This window comes from Hylobates moloch, unplaced genomic scaffold, assembly GCF_009828535.3.
Source record: "Hylobates moloch isolate HMO894 unplaced genomic scaffold, HMol_V3 SCAFFOLD_21, whole genome shotgun sequence".
Taxonomy (NCBI): Eukaryota; Metazoa; Chordata; class Mammalia; order Primates; family Hylobatidae; genus Hylobates; species Hylobates moloch.
The window spans coordinates 3,287,504-3,302,629 of record NW_026652296.1 but is presented as its reverse complement, the minus strand read 5'-3'; the positions used below and the strand labels follow the sequence as shown (position 1 = coordinate 3,302,629).

At 49.1% G+C, this 15,126-nt stretch overlaps 1 protein-coding gene across 1 annotated transcript; it reads left to right on the top strand.

Annotated features, from left to right (window-relative positions):
* Window positions 1-2,322: 2,322 nt before the first annotated feature.
* Window positions 2,323-9,342, top strand: PCK1 (phosphoenolpyruvate carboxykinase 1). Its single transcript, XM_032142591.2, has 10 exons — window positions 2,323-2,416; window positions 2,586-2,849; window positions 3,287-3,468; window positions 3,911-4,114; window positions 4,244-4,431; window positions 4,781-4,943; window positions 5,385-5,609; window positions 5,698-5,829; window positions 6,256-6,351; window positions 6,566-9,342. The coding sequence occupies exons 2-10, from the start codon at window positions 2,626-2,628 to the stop codon at window positions 7,018-7,020; spliced, it is 1,869 nt and encodes a 622-aa protein (XP_031998482.1). The 5' UTR covers window positions 2,323-2,416; window positions 2,586-2,625; the 3' UTR covers window positions 7,021-9,342.
* Window positions 9,343-15,126: the final 5,784 nt, after the last annotated feature.

Sequence of the window (15,126 nt, the reverse complement as noted above, 5' to 3'; positions counted from 1 at the left end):
GCCACGGGTGAGGAGGGCTTAGAGCCCGTCTCCTACAGCCTTTCTCTCTCCTCTGTGAGGGGTGAGTGGAATCACCCTAAATCCCTTAGAGTCCAGTTGGGAAAACACGGACCTTGACTTTACATGACCTCCAAGCACTGCTGTTGAGAGTCTTTGGAATTTCTGTTCTTTTTTTTTTTTTTTTTTTTTTTTTTGAGATGGAGTCTCGCTTTGTCACCCAGGCTGGAATGCAGTGGTGAGATCTCGGCTCACCACAACCTCTGCCTCGCTGGTTCCAGTGATTCTCCTGCCTCAGCCGCCTGAGTAGCTGGGATTACAGGCATGTACCACCATGCCCAGCTAATTGTTTGTATTTTTAGCAGAGATGCAAGTAATGAAAGGAGCGGATGAAGGTCGGTGGTGACTCACTGCTCCGACGTTTTACTTGAACTAGCTGTTTCTCTCCCGGAAGTCTCGGAACATAAGCACCTTGAATGGATGGGTCGCATTTAGGACTCCAAATAAGTTCTGCTTTCCCGTTTTTGTTTTCAATCTATGTGCTCTTTCAGGTACTCAAACTTGTTACCGTTTTATCAGCAAATTGGGACTTTCTACCAATTTGGTGGGATGAGCCTCGCCGGGAGTGATGTGTGTGTCACAGAATTGTGGTTGTGCATCGGGATGGCTAATTCATTGATGTCAGATGCTAAGGAAGTGGCCTCAGCTACTGAGCATCACGTCACTGCTGGGTTTAGACACAACACGAACTCATGTATGGATGACAGCACCACTAATAACGAATGCCAGTGACCTAAACGGGGAATAACTTCAAATGAAACAAAAAACACCTCATATTGTATTTACCCTGAAAGACACAACTGGCTGAATAAAATCTGAATAAATGAAACAGCAATGGGTTGATAATTTTGGTGGAACTTGATGATGCGTGCACACCCACACAGTGTGACCCAAGCCCCCAGAAGGGTCCTCTAAGTGAGTTTGGTTGGAGGCTGCCATTCATAGTGGCTCGCATTTGCCACAGCAGCTCTTTCTAAGCCCAGTCCTGGGGTTATCTCAGGGATCATCCCACACCCCAGTGGGGAGATGGGCCAAGTCCCCACCTGACCTCATCTTAGGTAGAGAGGCTTCCACGGAAGTGTGGGCTGGCTGTAGGGAGTTGGGGCCTAGCCCTGTTCTTTTGGCGTTTCACCCCATGTTCTCCAAACTCCAGCAAGCAGCTTCCATAGTTCATTAAATTGGACTGAAGGTCTGATGGCTTGCAAAGCAAATTCTTTATAACTGTTATAAAGGTTTCATTGCTTAAGCATATAATCTAGCAAAACTGCCAAGCCCCCTCCGCTCCCTAAACTCTAAGACTTGCCAGGGAAGTGAACAGTGGCCAGTGGACTGCAGGAGTAACTGCACTCAGCCCAGAACTCCCTGGAGGACACAGGGAAGGTTCTGGAAAGGTGGTGGTACCTCACAGGGAGGGATGTGGTGCTCCAGGGCCCAACCTGCTTGTGTTCAGATCCTCACTCTGCAACCCACCAGCCAGCTGGGAGTAGCTACACAATCTCTGCCTCAGTTTCCCTATCTGTACATGGATTGTTCATAGCCTCCACCTCAGAGGGTAGTAATGATGCCAAGCTCTTAGAACAGTGCTCAGCATGTGTGCATCCTGTGCCTACTCTATGCCAAGCACTATAGATGGAAAAATGAACAAAATAGGGAGAAATCCCTGCCCTCATGGAGTTTACATCTGGGGTGGGGGGTGGGGAGCGCACACAGCAGACAATACAGTGATTAGCCTCCAGTTAGGTTAGGCATTTCCAATCTTTGCCAATAAGCCACATATTTGCCGAAGTTAGGGTACATCCTTCCCATGAACTTTGACCGTGAACTTTGACTGTGGGGTAACATCTTACAGCTGTGGTGTTTTGCCAACCAGCAGCTTTTGGCACACAAAATGTGCTGCTAGCAGCCCTTGAAGTCCAGTAGGTGCCCTGGCCAGCCTTGTCCTCGACCCCACCTGCCTATTAAGAAAAGGGTGTTGTGTTTTGCATCAGCAGTAGAACGGGTCAAGGTTTAGTCAATTGGAAGTTGTGTCAAAACTCACTATGGTTGGTTGAGGGCTCGAAGTCTCCCAGCATTCATTAACAGCTATCTGTTCAATGATTATCTCCCTGGGGTGTGTTGCAGTGAGTTGGCCCAAAGCATAACTGACCTGGGCCGTGATCCAGAGACCTGCCCCCTGACGTCAGTGGCGAGCCTCCCTGGGTGCAGCCGAGGGGCAGGGCTATTCTTTTCCACAGTATTTAAAGCTGGGAGATTCTGCCACCAAGCACGGCCTTCCCACTGGGAGCACAAACTCGCCGGCGGGAAGAACCCGGAAAGAAACCTGTGGATCTCCCTTCGAGATCGTCCAAAGAGAAGAAAGGTAGGTAGAGCTTTGCATTTACATTTCGAAAAATTACAAAGATGAACTCATTTTTTTCCTGAGAGCAATAACTATTTCACAATGCACATCCCTGGCAAAAGGCCGTCGAACATGTTTGAAGGTGTCTGTTGTTTTTTTTTGTTCAGGATGCTTGCATTTTCTATTTCAGGTGACCTCACATTCGTGTCCCTTAGCAGCACTCTGCAGAAATGCCTCCTCAGCTGCAAAACGGCCTGAACCTCTCAGCCAAAGTTGTCCAAGGAAGCCTGGACAGCCTGCCCCAGGCAGTGAGGGAGTTTCTCGAGAATAACGCTGCGCTGTGTCAGCCTGATCACATCCACATCTGTGACGGCTCTGAGGAGGAGAATGGGAGGCTTCTAGGCCAGATGGAGGAGGAGGGCATCCTCAGGCGGCTGAAGAAGTATGACAACTGGTAAGCTCGGCCCCGGCTGCCTGCCCTAGCCCCCTGCAGGCAGGGCTCCCCTGCGTCTCCTGGGAGTTGGTGGAGAAAGGTGAATGAAGGCCTTTGGGGAGTTTCAGACTCTTGAGAAGATGAATGCAATGGTCAGAACCATACAGACTTGAATTTTGTGACATTAGTGGGCCAGCCCAAGCTTTAAATGAGGTGGTGTGCACAAAAGCTCTGCCAACTAGATTCTTGATAAAAACAAAAGACAGCCTCTGTCCTGCAGACCAGCTCCTAGTTGAGTAACTGTCCACCTGGCCGTGTCTTAGATGGTCTGTGTGTTCACACTGATGGACTGTTGTTAGCGTGCTCAGCACTCGGCTAGGCGTGGAAAGCCACGGTACTGAAGGAGATGGTTTGCTGCCCGTGGTGCTTGGCTGAAAGGAAGCCTGTGATTTTTGCAGCTGGTTGGCTCTCACTGACCCCAGGGATGTGGCCAGGATCGAAAGCAAGACAGTTATCGTCACCCAAGAGCAAAGAGACACAGTGCCCATCCCCAAAACAGGCCTCAGCCAGCTCGGTCGCTGGATGTCAGAGGAGGATTTTGAGAAAGCGTTCAATGCCAGGTTCCCAGGGTGCATGAAAGGTGAGCGGAACATTGATTTGATTGGGCAAAATAGCAGAGAGCCTTTTCTTAGTACATCTATCCTAATGGTAATTCAAACAGTAATGGAAGCTCCCACCACCTCAGATGTCTTTCAGTTCCATACATGAAGTTGGCAATGTATTGAAAACGCACGTCCCTCTTCTGCTTTTACAGACTGTCTTGTACAAACATGAAAACTATTTCCATGCATATGGGTTTTAAATAGCTTGGTGGGACCCAATTGCACATTTATGAAAACTCTTTAATTTCAGCAGGCTGTTCACTTTCCAGTGGACTCTTCTAACCCAGGGGGCTGGTGACCAGCAGGGTGTGGTGGTGTTAGTGGAAGACCGTGAAAATGGGTCTACCTGGGAAAACAATGCTGGTCATGTTCGAAGTCCAAGGTCATTTCTCACCAGTGCCCACCCATCGCACCCTGTAGGTCGCACCATGTACGTCATTCCATTCAGCATGGGGCCACTGGGCTCGCCTCTGTCGAAGATTGGCATCGAGCTGACGGATTCACCCTACGTGGTGGCCAGCATGCGGATTATGACGCGGATGGGCACGCCTGTCCTGGAAGCACTGGGCGATGGGGAGTTTGTCAAATGCCTCCATTCTGTGGGGTGCCCTCTGCCTTTACAAAGTAAGTGTATTATTTCAGAAGCAAAAGTCAAAATAAAAAAGAAAGCCGAACAGCAAACCCCAGTGAGTGCCTGGGGGACCCCCAAGCAGGGCCCTGGTGCACTGACATGGGAGGGGCCCTTGTTCACAGAGCCTTTGGTCAACAACTGGCCCTGCAACCCGGAGCTGACGCTCATCGCCCACCTGCCTGACCGTAGAGAGATCATCTCCTTTGGCAGTGGGTACGGCGGGAACTCGCTGCTCGGGAAGAAGTGCTTTGCTCTCAGGATGGCCAGCCGGCTGGCCAAGGAGGAAGGGTGGCTGGCAGAGCACATGCTGGTGAGTCTGCAGGAAGCCCTGATGTGCAGATGAGAGGTGTGAGGGGTGGCAGAAACAAACAGCATTATATTTCCCATCTGGCAGCACGCCTCTCTGAGCCTGCAGGTTCCCGGACAGATCGGGAAACCCCACCAGTAATGATTAGTGCACACATATACGTCGCTTTTGAAGGCCCCCAAACACCAGGGGACCGTAGAGATCCTTTGGACTTCATGATTCTGGGAATGTTTGTTTGCACTGATACCTGAAGAAATAGATCTTGAGGGCCTGCATTCCAACCTCTGGGCTGAAGCACCAACCTTGGGGAGAAGGAAACAAAGATCACAATAAAGAATCTTGTCCCCAACAGATCCTGGGTATAACCAACCCTGAGGGTGAGAAGAAGTACCTGGCGGCCGCATTTCCCAGTGCCTGCGGGAAGACCAACCTGGCCATGATGAACCCCAGCCTCCCCGGGTGGAAGGTTGAGTGCGTCGGGGATGACATTGCCTGGATGAAGTTTGACGCACAAGGTGACTCTTTTAGACCCAACTCTTGGTAACGATTGGACTCAAGTGAATTGTTGGCCTTCAAAACATTTCACATTCTCCTCAATCCAGTGTTTGGATTTTTAAACTCCGTTAGTCCAGAGTTGGCCAAGCCTTAGAAATATGTATTCTGTAAGAATTCTTCAATTTAATATTCAATCTGGATTGAAACTGGGCCATATGTTGCTGTTTGTTTATATACATACATTTGTTTAAATGGTATTGGTGGAAAATTGTGGAGGAAGCAAGAGTTGTAAACATCTCAAAGTTGCATATGATGCTTGGATGAAAAGAGATAAATGTATATTCTAGGGAGGGAAAAAAGATTTGAGAAGCTGGCATAGAAATTAGTCCGGCAATATATAAGAGTATATGTTCTGCTTTGTCTGGCACTCACTACTGCTTCTCTGGTTTAAAACTCTCCAGGTCATTTAAGGGCTATCAACCCAGAAAATGGCTTTTTCGGTGTCGCTCCTGGGACTTCTGTGAAGACTAACCCCAATGCCATCAAGACCATCCAGAAGAACACCATCTTTACCAATGTGGCCGAGACCAGCAACGGGGGCGTTTACTGGGAAGGCATTGATGAGCCGCTAGCTTCAGGCGTCACCATCACTTCCTGGAAGAATAAGGAGTGGAGCCCAGAGGATGGTGCGTCCCCGCCAGAGGCCTTGGTGTGCCGGGCTGCAGGGACTGCCTGTTTGAGCCAGGCACTCACGGGCCTTTCTCTGTCTTATAGGAGAACCTTGTGCCCACCCCAACTCGAGGTTCTGCACCCCTGCCAGCCAGTGCCCCATCATTGATGCTGCCTGGGAGTCTCCGGAAGGCGTTCCCATTGAAGGCATTATCTTTGGAGGCCGTAGACCTGCTGGTGAGGCTCTCCTTCATTTAGGCTGGGAACATGGGTGTGCTGGGTACCGAAGAGCATCTGTGAAATCTCTCCTTTTCCATGACTTTGTCAGAGGGTGCCCAGGGACTTCCTTTCTTGAGCTTCCTTCCCAAAGAGCCAGAATAATTGGCAAGTTCAAATGTAGAAACAACCCTCTGGTCACCTGGAACCTTTCTGAATCCTTGATCTACCGTAGCTTGATCAAATTTTACTTTTTACTTTGTGGCCTCCGTCATGTAACTTTGAGTTAGCAGTTTTCTGCAATTTAGCTTGGTGAATGCAAAACTAGCTCGATTACAAAGTTATTGTCTTGCTGTGTCTTTCCATGTTGTGAATAACACCACTGGTTGTGGAGGCTGAATTTCAAAGCCTCTAATGAACATTTCTCTTTTTTTTTTCCTGCTAAAGGTGTCCCTCTAGTCTATGAAGCTCTCAGCTGGCAACATGGAGTCTTTGTGGGGGCGGCCATGAGATCAGAGGCCACAGCAGCTGCAGAACATAAAGGTAAATCAAAGTCCTGATTTGAAACCACAGAGAAGTGGGATTAGAGCACTCTTCGTCACTCTTATATCTCTCTCCTTGTCTGTGTCTGTGTGTGGGGAGAGAGAGAAAGAGAGAGAGAGAGAGGAGAACAAAGCATGCTAATGTCAACAATCAATGGGGTCAGTCTTGCCTAGGAGAGCATCATTTACTAATGAACTCCCTCTCTGTTTAACAGGCAAAATCATCATGCATGACCCCTTTGCCATGCGGCCTTTCTTTGGCTACAACTTTGGCAAATACCTGGCCCACTGGCTTAGCATGGCCCAGCACCCGGCAGCCAAACTGCCCAAGATCTTCCATGTCAACTGGTTCCGGAAGGACAAGGAAGGCAAATTCCTCTGGCCAGGCTTTGGAGAGAACTCCAGGGTGCTGGAGTGGATGTTCAACCGGATCGATGGGAAAGCCGGCGCCAAGCTCACGCCCATAGGTTACATCCCCAAGGAGGATGCCCTGAACCTGAAAGGCCTGGGGCACATCAACGTGATGGAGCTCTTCAGCATCTCCAAGGAATTCTGGGAGAAGGAGGTGGAAGACATCGAGAAGTATCTGGAGGATCAGGTCAATGCTGACCTCCCCTGTGAAATCGAGAGAGAGATCCTTGCCTTGAAGCAAAGAATAAGCCAGATGTAATCAGTGCCTGAGTGCTTTACCTTTAAAATCTCCCCTTTCCCATCCATAAGGTGCAGTAGGAGCAAGAGAGGGCAAGTTTTCCCAAATTGACGCCACCATAATAATCATCACCACACCGTGAGCAGATCTGAAAGGCACACTTTGATTTTTTTAAGGATAAGAACCACAGAACACTGGGTAGTAGCTAATGAAATTGAGAAGGGAAATCTTAGCATGCCTCCAAAAATTCACATCCAATGCATAGTTTGTTCAAATTTAAGGTTACTCAGGCATTTGATCTTTTTAGTGTTTTTTCACTTTAGCTATGTGGATTAGCTAGAATGCACACCAAAAAAAATACTTGAGCTGTATATATATATATGTGTGTGTGCATGTGTGTGTGTGTGTGCATGTATGTCCACATGTCTCTGTGTGGTATATTTGTGTATGTGTATTTGTATGTACTGTTATCGAAAATATATTTAATACCTTTGGAAAAATCTTGGGCAAGATGACCTACTAGTTTTCCTTGAAAAAAAGTTGCTTTGTTATTAATATGTGTGCTTAAATTATTTTTATACGTCATTGTTCCTTACCTTTACATAATTGCAATATTTCCCCCTTACTACTTCTTGGAAAAAAATTACAAAATAAAGTTTTATAGAAAAGATGGATTTGCTTTGCTTGGTTTTTCTTATTTGAGCTACCAAGAGGAGAGAACTCTGATTAAATATCTTTTGATTTAAATCCTGCCCCCTCCCCAAGAAGGTGGGACGTTCAGAATCACACTTGAAGAGGGGGTGCATTGCCTGGTCCCAGGGAGAAGGAAGGAGCAGATGGGGAGGCATGAGGCAGGGAACCGTGGTTGGGAGTTTTCTGAATTTGCTGGAGCCACTAGTTGGCGTCCTTTAACAATTCTACAAACCTTTAGATGGTGAGGCTTATGTGGCTGGACTGGGAAGGTTAAATGCACGCTTTTTGACAATTTGGATCTGGAGGGGGCTCAGGCTTCCACAAAAATTACATTGTGGATGGTTTCACAGGCTTTTGCCTTTTAACTCTTCAAAGCAACAGTTTTCTCAACTGTCATCCCCGCAGGGGAGCAGGGGAAGACAAGTGAGAAGGAAAAGGCGACAGGATCTGGGTTGAGCAAGCCTTAATTGAGTGCCTTCTGTATCCTGGACATCATGCCAACACCATGGGCTGCCAGAGAAGAGAGGTGGGTGGTTTGGTCCCCACCTCTGCCTTGAACCCTCACCTGCTCTCCTCTACTCCCAGTGTTTATTGGATATTCCAGAACAGTCCAAAGAAACCATAAAAAGCATAAACTTTATATCACAGATTCAACCTGTGTAAATACTATTATCTTCAAGTTATAGTTTCTTTCTTGGGCCCAGGCTGTGAAATTGGCTTCACCCCTACCACACCCCAGCAGGCAGGCTTGTTCTCATGTCACGCTCCACCCCTCCAGTCTCTTCAACTGGAAAACTTGCCTCTTTTCCTCACTTCCTCTGCTCCTTACAATGGCTTCACGTGGAAGGTGAAGCCGAGATCACCCCAATTTTCCACGTAAGGAAACTGAGGTCAAGCCAGGAGCGTCCATCAGGGCTGAGAAATTGCCAGGAATTCCTTCCCCATTAAGGAGCTGAGAGTCTTAGCTCCAGACACATTGGCTTGTTAGAATATCAAAACCACCGATGGGGAAAAACCACTTACTGGAATTAAATGCTATCTGCTGTATTAGTTTAAATCAGTGGCATTCAAACTTGTTTCTCCTTTTCACTGCAGAACACGTTCTTGACATGCACTTGACTCACAGTCCCACATCTGAAGGAGACAGAGCCCAAGGCAGCTCACCTGAGGCTGGGGAGGGAGTCCAAAGTGCAGGCCACCTGGCCTCCATTTCCCCGCCCCTTGGGGGCCTTTGGGCAGCTCCTTGGACCCCTGAAAGAGGCCATCAGGACAAAGTTTGTTAAAATGCATGCCTTGTGCCCCACTGTCCTATTACGGGCTTTCAGTAGTCTCCAGTCCCTCGGCAGGCAAAGACACTGGCCATCTCCAAACTCCTTCCCTTCCTGCACAGCATCAGCCACCTGGCAAGCAGCCTCATATACGACCATTTGCCAGCAGGCCCTGCAAGCCTGGGGGACAGCCTAGGGGAGGTGACTTACATATGCAGCATAAGAGTTTTCAGGAGACCAAAAGGATTCAATACATGTCATTGACTCCTGACTCAGTTTCCCCAAACCATGCCTCCTGAGTGCTCCATCTGTCTCCAAATCCTGGTTTCTGTGCAGGGACCTCTGTCTACAATAAACAGGATACTGTGACTTCATTCTTCAATGTTCTCTTGTCGTGCCTTCAGATGATGCAAAGTATGTAAGATAAGCCCATTTGCAGGAAGCTCACAGAAGGCGAGTGGCTCATCACTTGAAAATACGGTTGGAGTGAGATGGAAAGCCCAGAGTCTCCCGATTCCTGGTCTACCACTGGACCACATGACTCCAAAACCAACACTGCGACTGACGTCCTCTACTGGAGTCCGATGTAAGACCTCCAGGAAGCTGTGTTGCAGTCTGGGTTAGAGACCAGAAAACAATAGTTACACAACAAATATTGAACCAGGACAACAAACCTGCCCTTATTCCCAGTCGAGTCACTTAGGGGGCACTGACAGGTAGGCAGGTGGAGTGGGGTGGCTAGGTGGGGCCGGGGCACACTTGGGAGTCAGGAGTTACAGGGCTCTCTCTCTCTTCTCTCCCTCTCCCCGGGGGCCCACCCTAACCTGGAGCCCCCTGGGCTGCTCACTCGGCCCTCTGGATGCCAACAGCATGCACCTTCCAGAGTGCATGGTTTTGGCTGTAAGACTGCAGGGCATGGGCCCTGCTGAGCTCCCTTGACCTGCAGCCCTGCCAGAGGGCACCGAGCCAGGGGAGCAGCTTTTGCTTTGTCTTCACTGTCAGCAATTGCAGCGGTGACTTCATCTATGGGAAAGAGCTGGCCACCTGCTTCCTCCTTCCTACGCTTTTTCTTTCCCTGGGGCAGTAAACACTGGCAACCTTGAACACACATCACAGCTCTGCCACTGGCCAGCGGGGTCTTCTTCTGTCTCCTCTGTGCCACTGGGGTCATATTACCTCTGGTGGAGTCTGATAAGGATGAAATAAACTAGCCCAGCGCAGTGCCGAATCTGCAGTCAGGAGGGTCTGCGTGTGAGCCACGGCCCCACATCTCCTGGGAAGGGTGCCCTTAGGTGATTGCACGAAATGCTGAGCCTCAGTTTCCTCAACTGTCAAATGGGCCTAATGATTACTTTCTCCAGGGGGTTGTTGAAAAGCTCCAATGAGATGATGCCAGCCAGGGACTTGGCACACAGCTGGGCCTGGTGGGGGCGGTTGTTCTCATTTTTATTTCACTCCACCTCTCCAGGGTATGGTAGCTCGCTCCCCACCAAGCCGGCTGTCCCACTGATGACCGGCTGTGGCTCTGGAGTCGAAATCTGTCCTCTGTGCAGCCTCCACAACTCCTACTTTCACTGTACATTTCAGGAAAAGGAGCTGAAGAGCGAAGTCAATCAGGAATATCAGAAGCATTTTTTTCTCTTCGTATGGCGAGCCCATCCCTGTAGGGAGCCACCTTTGCCCTTCTCAAACATTTTAGCAGAAGACTCAGAGTTTGGGTCCAGGAATTCTACCTTTAAGAAATGTGTCCTAAGGGAAAAATCATGAAAGTCTGCACAGATTTAGCTGCAAGGATGCTCATCATGGAGTTGTTTATCATGGCCAAAAATTAGGAACCAACCTAAATGCCCAACCATAGGAGATTACTTAAAAGAAATTGTAGTCCTTTTGAGAACAGACAACTAGGCAGCCATTTAAAATGACTCTGCAAAAGATAAGTTATTGACATGCAATATTTGCCACCTGCTTCACCTGTGAAGGTAGATAACGAAAGGGTATCGAGTATTTGTACATTTATGCTTAGAAAATAACTTTAAAAATACCATACAATGGTAACAGTAGCAGCTGGGTTCTGGGTTGGATGGTTGGGAGAATTGCATTGCCTCATTCGTATTTTCACCACATCATTCAGGCTACAGAACTTTGCTGCAAAAGGGGGAGCTTGGCAGAGGCAGGGGGTGCCCCCAAATTGAGAAAACCCTGAATGAACGGACTTTACCCCAATGATCTAAGATAAAGTTTCTTCCACGGGATGAAATGGGGGCTTGAGACAGAGATGAATTTCAGATGGGTTCTCAAGCAGATAAACTTGTTTCTGCTTTCCTGAAGTTTTGTCTGGAGATTTTCTGCTTCTCCTCACACAGGAAGCTCAGCATAGCGGGGGCCTTTGAGAGGGGTTCAAAACACAGGCGCCTGTGAAGGCCCCGCTCCCAGGACCCCTGGGCAGATTACAGGAAGAGTGGCCGGCACCGGATCGATGCAGGACTGATTGTTACAGAACTGTTTCCATGCACCATATTCTCTCTACAATCTGGGCCCTCTCTTAGCTCCAGGACAGAGCTCAGAGGTTTCTCTGATGCCGCAGAGCTGGGATTTAGGGATGCTGCAGAAGAGCGGCGGACGTCATTTGGTCCACAGTAGCACCGTAGTGGGACCAAGAACACATTTGCCTTGTTGACACCTGCTTGCGTCTTTGCATTGGACACTTACTCCTGGTGGCGCTAGGCCTGCGCAGCCTGGGCCGCCTCAGGGCTGTTTCGTCTGTGAGCCCCTTGGTAATGGGATATATAAATGTGTGAATGTTCAGCAGTCTGAACGGCAAAACTCCTCTCCAGGCGAGGCAATTTGCAGCAAAATATGCTGTAAATATTTGTTCAGCCTGGGAAAATGACTCTAATTGCATAATTAAACTCGTTGTTGATGCTACTTCCGGACAGAATGACTGCAGAGGAGGGCCCAGCCTGCAGCTGCCCTTCAGAGCTTTTTCAATAGAGAGACTGTTTGCAGAGACTTTTCTCTGGCCCCTGTCTCTTCACAGGGAGAACAAAGAAAGGAACCTGGGGAGAGGTTGTCTGTGGGAGAGAGGAGGGTGCGGAAAGGTCCCAGAATCAGAGGACCACTGGTGTGGGGCCTTGCAGCTCTTCCCTGAGGATTAGGGCTATCTTCCAAATGTCCAACACACATTCCACGTTCCATGGACAGCTGGTAACTTGAGCCAACGATTCATTCACTCAAGTGGAAAAATATTAGTAGATTGAAAGAGATTTGCTTAAAAAGACATTATATCCCAACTGGATCCAAAACCAGCGTTCCTTGCTAAGGTAACCACAGAAACACAATGCGAAGTGAAAGAAGCTGGCCACACAAGACCCTTGTATCGCATGAGTCCATTGATATGAAGCATCTGGAATAGGGAAGCCTGTAGAGACAGAAAGTAGTTAAGGGGTTGCTGGGGGTCAGGGGAGGAAGCAGTGGGAAGGGACTGCTGACCCCTGACCCCGACAGCTGCAGGGTGTTTTGTGGGGGGTGATGAAAATATTCTAAAGTTAAATTGTTGTAGAGTTTCCAGAATCCTGTGAATATATGAAAAAGCATTGAATTGTGCATTTGAAATGGGTAGGTTTTTTTTTTTTTTTTTGAGACGGAGTCTCACTCTGTTGCCCAGGCTGGAGTGCAGTGGCGAGATCTCGGCTCACTGCAAGCTCCGTCTCCCGGGTTCATGCCATTCTCCTGCCTCAGCCTCCCAAGTAGCTGGGACTACAGGCGCCCGCCACCACGCTTGGCTAATTTTTTGTATTTTTAGTAGAGACGGGGTTTCACCGTGTTAGCCAGGATGGTCTCAATCTCCTGACTTCGTGATCTGCCCATCTCGGCCTCCCAAAGTGCTGGGATCACAGGCGTGAGCCACCGCGCCCAGCCTGAAATGGGTGGGTTTTATGATATGCAAGTTATAGCTCCATAAAGTTGTAAGTAAAAGAATAAATATAACCAAGACAAAAGATACCAAGACTCTGAGTTAGAGGCCTGCATTCACCTTGTTGAAAAGAGAGCTGAGGAAGGCAGAGGTGTGTGCACCCCACGGAGGCCCTCTCCTTTGAATCTGTAGGAGTAAAAAAAAAAAAAATGGAAAAAGGATGGACTTTCTCCTTATGGATTCAATGTCATTTAATGCCAGGCCAATGATCCTCCTAAAACTACCACGAATACCATAAAATTATGTCATGTCACCAGCAACTGGATGAGAAACTGAGGCCACAGAGGGCAAAGACTTGCAAAAGTTACTTGGCTAGCACGTGGGAGAGTGGGAGCCACCAGGAGCCTCAACTTCTAGGTTGACCCCACTGGCATTGAGTCAGGAGACCAAGAACCTCACCCCAGCCTCTCAGCCCATCAGGAAACCCACACAAACTGCTTAGACAGCTGCAGGGAGGGTTTGGCTCATGTCACTGCATAGGGGAGGGTCTGGGCACAGAGCAGGGGCCCTAGACCCAGAGGCTCCAATATGGCCGGAGGGTCCTATTTCCTTCTCCCCTCTCCCTAGCAGCAGAAATCTCCAGAATGGAAGTATTCACTACAACACTAAGCTCCTGGTGTGGCCTGAAGACAGTCCCTTCATCTCTGAGCCTGTTTCCCCAGCTGTACAACGAGCACTCTGCCTTGGTCCCTGGAAGCCTTCCCTGCCATGAGGTTGGAGTCACATGGTTCTTTGGTGGGACCCTTAGAATTAGGATTTAGTGAGCCCAGGTCCAGGCGTGGGGAGAGCAACAAGGCAGAGAGTGCGGCTGACTTCATGGAGACAGTTCCACCTCAAGTAGTTCACTGCAGCTTAGCAGCGTGCCTGAAATTCCACTACTGGAATCCCCTACTGCCCCACTTGATGACACCATCTATCCCCACCTGCTTCTGTGTTGATCTGGGAAAGGACAGTGGGGAACACGAGGTTCAGACTCATAGGCATAACCCCAGGTCCCCTCCGTTCTGGCCCAAAGCCTGGTTCATCCACAGGCCACAAAAGTCAGCTAGAAATCCCCAACCTGCTGCTGGTTGGTTGTCTTTAGGGGCATGTGTGAGCGGTTTAGCTCAGACCTCAAGATATTGATCTGTCTTTAGGAGAAGCCCCTGGCTTCTCCCAGGGAGATGAGAGGGTACCTGTTCTATGGCCCAGAGGGCAGCATGAGGACCCTCATCCCAGGGAAGCTAGCATCTGGAAGACCTTGTCTGCCATGCCAGCTGCCAACCTCTGGAGGGTTCAAGGCCATTTTTCAGGGATGGGTGAAGATAGCTCCTTCCACGCAGTGGAAGCTGGAAGAGCTCGTGAAATTCTCCGCCAAGGCCAAGGCTCCCAAATCTAGGTGAGCGGACACGTGAGCCTGGGCTGCCCAAGACTGGCCCTGGGAGACCAGTCTAGCCCAGTTGGAGCCTCCTGGGCTGAGCCCAGCCCTTGGGGTTGGCATTAGCCCCCTGCCCCATAGTCCCCCTGGTTAATAGAACACTCTGCCCACAGAGGTGAACTCAGGTCTAGCCTCCATGGGTGCGGAGGCTGTGGCTGTCTGAAGCCTCAACAAGGGTTTGTCACCATTAAGGACGGAGACCGGGGAGCCGGGGGGCCAGTGACTCACTTAGCAGCTGCTCCCCTGTTATGTAAAGTGGAGCTCAGAGCCATTAGCCGATAGGAGATGAAATTTACATTTTGAATTAACTCGGATCATCAGAATGCTTCTTCTCGACCCACGGAAATTGAATATCAAGTTGGAGGGAACTGTGGGCAGGAGGGGTGGGGGTTCAGCCAAGCATGCTGGATTGCCTTTTTCTTTTTATTTTTTTCAACAGGCTGCAGGCAAAGGGGAAAGGAGGACGCTGCTGCGAAGTCAGTCTTACAGAGAGAGGGAGAGAGAAAGTGAAGTTACTCTTTTTCTGTTTTCCTTGGGCAGAAGCACAATAAATCAGCATGGCAGAATTAAATTCTGATCTGTCCGATTTCCTCCATCTCACCCTCTTCTAATAATGGTTATTTATTGAACACTTATTATGTGCCCAGCACTTAGCTAAACACTTTATAGATAAGGCAGAAGTGAATTTGTCTTTCCCCTTCTTTGTTTCCCCAACCCGCATTTCTAGTGGGGAGGGGGTCTGATGAGAGAAGTAGAGAGACCGAATTTTATGAACA

Coding starts and splice junctions, on each gene's coding strand:
- PCK1 (XM_032142591.2), top strand. CDS start 2,626: ATGCCTCCTCAGCTGCAAAACGGCCTGAACCTCTCAGCCAAAGTTGTC. Junction 5,830..6,255: donor TGGAGGCCGTAGACCTGCTG/GTGAGGCTCTCC, acceptor TTCCTGCTAAAG/GTGTCCCTCTAGTCTATGAA. Junction 6,352..6,565: donor AGCAGCTGCAGAACATAAAG/GTAAATCAAAGT, acceptor TCTGTTTAACAG/GCAAAATCATCATGCATGAC.